General features: G+C 32.4%; 1 protein-coding gene across 1 annotated transcript; it reads left to right on the top strand.

Annotated features, from left to right (window-relative positions):
• The first annotated feature begins 1,481 nt into the window (after positions 1-1,481).
• On the top strand, positions 1,482-6,579 carry LOC115442164 (lipopolysaccharide-induced tumor necrosis factor-alpha factor homolog). Its single transcript, XM_030167152.2, has 3 exons — positions 1,482-1,638; positions 3,598-3,871; positions 4,951-6,579. The coding sequence occupies exons 1-3, from the start codon at positions 1,629-1,631 to the stop codon at positions 5,051-5,053; spliced, it is 387 nt and encodes a 128-aa protein (XP_030023012.2). The 5' UTR covers positions 1,482-1,628; the 3' UTR covers positions 5,054-6,579.
• Positions 6,580-8,050: the final 1,471 nt, after the last annotated feature.

The raw sequence follows: 8,050 nt of genomic DNA, 5'->3' as shown, positions 1-8,050 counted from the left end.
AAAGAAACTCCGGGCTTTCTTTTTGTCATCAATTGTTCAGTACTTCTTTTGTATTTTTTTCCAAGTCTTTCTTGTACATAGTCACAATAGTTATATAAGCTAATGCACGCACATCACCGTTAACATGGGATAAGATGAAATCCAATCGACTAAACCTGGAGCGGCATAAAATAAAATTAGCGATAGCAAATAAAAGAGAACATAGATTCATACTTAAATAACGGCGTACAGCGTGCATTCGCCTACATTTACAATCATAGTTTTCAATCATGAGAAAAGAAAAAAAAATAGTGATATTAAACAGGCAAACACAACATGATCGGGTGGTCGTCTTTCAAAAATTACATTTTATTAAGATATGATAAAAGAAGAAAGGTGTCTATTCAGCTTTGAATTAATGTATTTTTAAGATCTATTATTCACACCATTCTAATACAAATGTAGCTATACCTATTGTAAGAAAAGTAAGAAGATAATTTACGTTTCACCGCATTGGCTGGTGAATACCTACAGTCACATTGTCATGCGTGAATAAGTCACGACGCGTAATTGTAAATGCATTGACTTTATTGATAAAGAAGAATGAGGATGAGGCTAACTAAGCCGCTGTCGATCTTGCTGGCATTTACAATATACGACACGAAAGTTAAATCTTTTTTTCACAAACTAAACAAAAACACACATCACGCCTTATCATAGACATAGGTGCAAATAGGGAACCCATATGTCGCCATGTCTGTGGCGTCCTATGATGTGATAAGGGACAAGTCTGTCATATCCGGTACAAATATGACTCTTCGACTGATAGAGAAAAACCGAATATCAGTACCTAATCCGGGATTCAAATCCGAGACCTCAGAGTGGAAGTCGTACCGCGTACTAAAACTATGCCACCGCTGCAGTAGATTTTAAACCGACTTAATTTAGTTCTAACATATTGCTTTTAATTACATCATTTGATAGAATAGCTACCTTTTTCTAGGCCAAGCGATTTAACACGTTCAGAAATCGATAATTTAAAACCTCGGACTTCCCCGCTCCCATCAAATACTTTAGTGACGTGAAAGGTAAATAAAGAATTACAATGTTTCAAGTAGAGTTATTTGATATCTGAGAACTTCATTTTGAATTTAAATAGTTTCCTTCCCCTCTTGAGACACGCTGTAGACAACTTCATATATGCTGGGTATTATCTCACAGAAAACTGACGTGAAGAGATCTATAACGCGTGTTGTCAATTAGATTGTTGGAGGTATAACAAATCCTCTTCCAAATATATATGAACAACCCTTATAATACTACATATATTTTGATCCGGGAGAAGAACCTCCTCCACTGAGAGGATTTAGCACGCTGGCATAGTCCGAGTTGGTGTTTTTGTACTTTTACTGAATCAAAATTCGATCTCAACGTAATCTATAAAGGTATTATAGATAACATTTTATCGGTTAAGTATTATCGTTATTCTTATCTATATATATGTTCCATGATGATGAATTCGATATATTTTTACTAGAGGAACATTCGGACGCGCAACATTCGGTGGTTTTAACATTATATATTTTTTCTTTTTATAGTGCTCACGGATGTGAAGTGGTGTTTAAAAATTCGACAGATTAAGTGACAAAATGCAATCAGGTGAGTTAAATTGATAATTAAAGTTTTATTTATGACTAACTAACGTGACAAGGCATAATAATCGATCTAATAATTCGTATTAAATATATTTCTAAATCATATTACTTTGCGTCATCGTTTTACGTTAATGTGTATAGGCATTAAGAACAACGTATAAAATATTTTTTTCAATTCGAATTTGGAGTTATAGTGATGAGTCATTAACAAATACGTAACGGGAAAATACGAATTTGAATTATAAAAGGACTACAAGATCCGGTAAAGTTCATATCACCCGGAATTTATTTTATCAACTATTTTTATCAGCGGATATCAAACCTAATCAACCTTCAACTCCAATTCATTTGGATCAATACTGAATACTGACTGCATCGTGTTAGATTTGAATTTCGATATAATATAAAACAAACTTGCTTCTATATAAACGCAGTGTACTTAAATTCACTTTGACCAAGGTTTTTCTTAAATTTACGACGTTTTTTAAAGTATTAGTTAGGCACCGACTCCAAAAATAATTTAACTTAAAGATGAAGTTAAATAATTTTTTTTTGGTTTGTAGTGTTCTCGAAGTCGATTTTATTTTTTATTAAAAAGTTTTTATTCATTACGTACCTCTTTGTTAGAATGTATTCAACAGATCTAATTTAACAAAACCCTTATCCTATTTGATTTTGAGGATATCTCTCCTACATATTCGTCCCATACCAATGAAATTAAAATTATACCAATTAGAAGCTATTGGAAATATGACGCAGAAACATTTTTTTAAAATCGGTCCATAATTAACGGAGAAAGTTCGTCAAAAAGTAATAAGAAGTGGCAATTCCTTTACAAATCAAACAATTTTGTACGTTTCATTTTTATTGCTGTTTTTTGAGAATTTCACAAGTTGTCTTCAAACCACTTCTGAACTAGAGGGGAAAAAGAAAACATGAAATAGAATTTGATCCATCCGTTTTCGCGCTTGGCAAGATTAACGACCACCAATATCTTATATCTTAACTTATACATAAGATTAGATAGATATAGATAAAAAATACACTTTTACCAATACAACTTTGTGTTATTACTTTACAAAAAAAAATTATAACCTGCAATATATGAAGCAGCATAATTCGTATATTAATTAGCTAATAATCTATATAATAGGTCATTTTCCTTCACATCTGTTAACAACTTTAATCTTTTTTTTTTATGCTTTGAATGACGGGTTTGCCGTCCGCCTGATGATCCACCATCCAACACCTTAACTTACAAAGTATTGTTTAGTATTCCATTGCGCTCGCGAACATGACATGTTAAGTCTTATCATCTCCAGTAGTTACATTGGCTACAATGGTCTTCAAACCGGAACACAACACCGATTGTACACTGCTGTTTAGCGGTAGAAATAGACATTGTCGTGGTATCTCACATGTGAGAGACCCACCACCAGTATGTTCGTTAACTTATCATGTATTACATGATTAATTAATGAAAGTGCCAAAAATATGTAATATAATATAATCTTTATTTCACGAAAATACACTTGAATAAACACAACTAAAGCAATACAATAAATAGTATAGATTATGAAAATGCAAATAGTGTTGGTGAACGGCCGGTATCCAAAAAAGATTTAACCTCAGTTATAGACACCGATTATTCACATCCAGAAAATACAAGCTCGTAAAAAATTTTCCTTGTTTATTAATTGTTTATACTTATTACCGTTTTGTGTATGTGAAATATTTAAATATAGTAATTTTGTATCTATCCCATGATGACATAGGAGTAGAGACTATCGCCATATCGGGAATAAAATCCAAACTCCGGACTGATACTGAGTAGACAATCCCAATTTCACTTAGATCGACCAGTATCGAACCCGGGACTGCAACACTGCAGGCGTACCGTAATATAACTACGCCACCAAGGCTGTTGAAAATAAAAACAATAATATCGTAATTAATTTTCCAGAGAAAATGTCAGGACCCAGTTCTTACCCGGAACAACCTCCTCCCTACAGCGGACCCGCACCATCACATCAGCCAATGCAACCATATGGAATGCAAGCCACCGTGGTTCAACCAACCGTGGTACCCGCAGTGATACCCATGGTAGTGGGCCAGCAGATGTCCCCAGGCGCCGCCAGGGTGACCTGCCGTTCCTGTGGTATGGAAATCATAACCAGGGTTGAAACCAGGCCGACAATGCGAACACATCTTTTCGCCGCTCTTCTTTGTCTTATAGGGTATGTATACTTTATCTCTAATTTGATACGATACATTTTATTTAACTTATTATATTCCACGAAATAGATTATCCTACTTAATATCGTTCAAATGAATCGAATTTTAATATTGTTTTAATTCTAGCTAGTATACTGGTTCTCAGTTTACTGATTTCTGCTTTTACTTCTAACAAACATCCAAACCAGTGGCGTAAGGTGAAATTTTTCGAAACGGTATTTGAGGTAATATATATGTACCTACATATGTATATGCAACATTTCTGCAAATCGTCTTGATAATAATTAGTTTCAATATAAATTCTACATAAAGAGAAGCCGATTGGAGTCGGGTTATATAGACGCCTCGTCACTGAGCCGAACATATAAACATTTTGCAAACATTCACATTAATTAGTATATATTTATTATATTACTGAGAAATGTGAGAAATAAGAGAAGTTATGAGTAAAAGTAATTTGATCTATGTCCCATCGTGTTACTATGTTTAGATCTACTGAAACTTCTTTTGTCATTCTGTCCTTTCTTATGTCGTTATCAGGAAAAACATTTTTGGGATTTCACTTTGCTTGATTCTTTGCTCACTTCCAATATTTGCTATTAAATTATAAAAGGTGTATAAATAAAAGGTGTATAAGTAAATAAAATAAAATAAAAAAAATAAAGTGTCTTTAAGGGTTTGATAGTGCTATTGCATTAGGAAACTTTAATTTAAAAAGTATGATATGCTTTTCCTTTATTGGTAATGCCACTTAACTTAGTTGCACCTTAATAAAACTGTTGATACCCATACTTTATTTATCTTGGACTTTACATCACGAATTATTCATCGCTATAAAACATTGTTTCCATAGGTATCTATTATAATTCTCTTTGACTCATTCTAAATCTTAACACGTATTGTTAATTTATGTAACGTAATAACAAATAGTTTACTCACATTTATTTCAATTACTCTGTAATCACAATCTTTTCTGTTATTCCTTTGTTTTGTTGATATGAAATATGAACAGTCATGGCGCTTATCAGACTTGCACGACTTATAAGTCAGTTCTGTACAAACTATTTATTTCTTTTTCCAGATGCTGGCCATGCGTTTGTGTGCCGTACTGCGTTGACTCTTGCAACAACGCTGACCATTACTGCCCTAACTGCAACGCCTACGTCGGAAGCTACATTAACTAATACTTTTCCATCGATGTATTTAAAATATTTATTGTCTTCGCTAAGATTAGAATCTATAAGGATTATTTTTCATTGTTCAATTATTGAAGATTAAGTTAAGATAAAAATCATTATTAATGAAGGTTATTTGAAAGAAAATTATCGATATGTTTATAATTTTTCTTATTTTGATTTGAAATTGGCGAAAAATTACAGTTCTAAAAGTTGGCTGTGAAAAAAGGAAAAACCTTGTTGGTTAAATATTAATTAGATAATTACACACGTCTAAATCTATATAATATGTACGTACCTACATGTCGTATTCGAGCGAAATTGCTGTGGGCCAGGACTTATGCCGGTTAACAAACTACAAAATATATTGACTTATTAAAATTAATTAGAAAATATTGCAATTTTGTACCTACACCTATCAGTGGAGCTTAAGACAGGAATACTTAGTTTCAGTGCAAACTAATGGAAAAACATCCAAATGAGAGCTCTCGTTTTCTCTTCACAATAATCCTGTTTACAGTTAATTTGTAATAAATGTATAATATTTTACTATCCTTGTTTTTAAATAAAAATAAACGTATAGCTATAAAGGCAAATTCGAAATGTGAAAATAATAATTTATTCGGAAAATATTTAACGTTTTTCGTTGTATATAATAAATAAATAATTAATATTTTTGCCATGACACCTCATGTACATACGTACATAGAAAACATACATATATTATCTATATTTATTAATATACCGTGCTAATTAGTATGTCGGTTAAATAATGTGTTTGTTAATTTCCTGTAAATTGCGTAGTATTGTCAAATTTAGCATATAGAATCTCTATTTCTGTGTGAAATACAGTCGATATAATAATGCTTTCTATAAATGCTTTTCATTGCTTCATGGTTTAAATGAAGTAAATAAAGTTAATTTGAGAAACAACACTCTACGGCTTTAGAAAAAAAAACTTGATAGTCGAAAGCCTTAACAATTTCTGTCATGCAATTTGAAAATAGACTTTAACAGTACTCCGGATTTTCTAAACTTTTTTAGAGTTTGTGAATGAACAAAATGAAACAATATCATGGTTTAAGAGTGCCAGAAAATTAACGATAGATTTTCTACTTTATGTAGCCCTATCTAAGACCGTAGCAACGTGCCTTACAATCGTTGACGCTAGCAATATGAATGACATACCCTACCGATAGACTTATGTTATGTAATTTAAAAAGTTTCTTTTTCTCTTTTCTATTAGCATCACGTAGAAAGGCGCCTTAACTACGGTTTCTGAGCCATTTGCTTTTGGCAGGTTATCTTGTAATTTTAAGCTTGTAATATTAATTTTGGAAATAACCATGCTTATTAAAATTATTATGTGTACGTGTTGGCGCGGCATTCATAATGAATGCACACAATATATTGAAACTTATGCAGATTATCTTTCTAAGTTATAAGTATACTATAAGTGCTTAAAACGGATTTCATAATTAATAAACTGATTAATAATTTATAATTTGACTGAATATAAACTTGAAACAATAAAACTTTTTGATTCCTACCTATTGAAACCTAAATTCTCTAAGATATACACATTTATGAATTATTTATGTTGTGTTTTACACCACAAATAATAACTTTTACCTGACGATTGAAAGATTACCAAATTATAAGTAATTATTAGTTTATAGCAATAATAAGGTTATATCGCAGCATTATTAAAGTAATAAGAACTTAAAAACAATATATTATCTTGTCACCCGATTCTTCAACTTAGATACCAACTGATTGTTTCATACGATTTTTGATATACATAACAATTATGTGTATTACACCAGCAAATTGCTCTTCGATATGGTCTTGTGTCTTCTGAAGTACCATATTACCAGTATATACCACAACCAGTTCTCGAAAATGATCATGCAACGCTGTATTGGGATCGATCTATTATCACAGACAGGACAATTGTTGCTAATAAGCCTGATATTGTGATAGTAGATCGATTGTCGCGCCGGGCAATACTTGTTGATGTCACCATTCCGTATGACGAAAACTTTGTTAAGGCCGAAAAAGATAAAATGTCTAAATCTTTTGACTTAGCACATGAGGTTACCGACATGTGGGATGTGGACTCTACAATTATTGTCCCGATTGTCATTTCTGCGCATGGGTTGATACCAAAGAGCCTCGACCAACATCTTCGAAAGTTCTCAATTGGCCGTTGGGTGGAAGGCTAGATGCAGAAGGCAGTATTACTGGACACGGCGCGCATTGTGAGGAGATTCCTCACTTTGAATCCCTAACCGCCGGTAGCCTGGGTCTTAAGCTTCGCCATCGGAGGGTCATAATTTTTTTTATATTTTTATATGCATGTTTTTTTTTTAAATGTATATGTGAAAATGTAAAAAAAAATACCTTTAAAATAAAGAGAATTGACCATTACAATAATATACCATTAAGATAATTATGAAGTACTTAATAAAAATCTAAAAACTCATTTTGTTTTTTTGTTACTTGCTATAAATTTATTAATTAATTCTAGGAAAGATGTAAAAGTCTTTTCCCTACACATTTATATGCCTCAAAAGCAGATGCCAGCAAACTTTATCGTTATTTCTTAAGACAAATCAACTTATTTAGATTAATCTATTCACCTGATATAAATAAAAAAATTGAATTCAAATATTATAATGATATTTTGATAGATCTTCATAGATCCAGCTTATGGTATAATTAAGGGAACGAGTTAAATGGATGTCACTCACGGTAGACATGCTGGGTGCTTCTCATTGTTAATGAAAAATAGATACTCAACAGTTAGAAGTATCTTCTTCATTAGTCTCTTTTAACCTGTTTGGTGTATGCCTCCTCAAAAATCTGCATTCGTTGCAGTTTTGAGCTTTACCATCCAGTTCAATCCGATAACATTCTTCACATCTTCCAGTACATTAGTGGTCTTTCTTGCAGGTACTTCTTCCCCACGGCTTCCACTCACCGCTCACCAGCCCACTCCTACTT

Source organism: Manduca sexta, chromosome 22 (assembly GCF_014839805.1).
Source record: "Manduca sexta isolate Smith_Timp_Sample1 chromosome 22, JHU_Msex_v1.0, whole genome shotgun sequence".
NCBI classification, from domain to species: domain Eukaryota; kingdom Metazoa; phylum Arthropoda; class Insecta; order Lepidoptera; family Sphingidae; genus Manduca; species Manduca sexta.
The sequence above is the reverse complement of the archived record's forward strand: the minus strand, read 5'-3'. Positions and strand labels throughout refer to the sequence as shown.

Excerpts from the sequence above, each read along its gene's own strand:
- LOC115442164 (XM_030167152.2), top strand. Across the intron at positions 3,872-4,950 it reads GCTCTTCTTTGTCTTATAGG|ATGCTGGCCATGCGTTTGTG; the intron begins GTATGTATACTT and ends TTCTTTTTCCAG.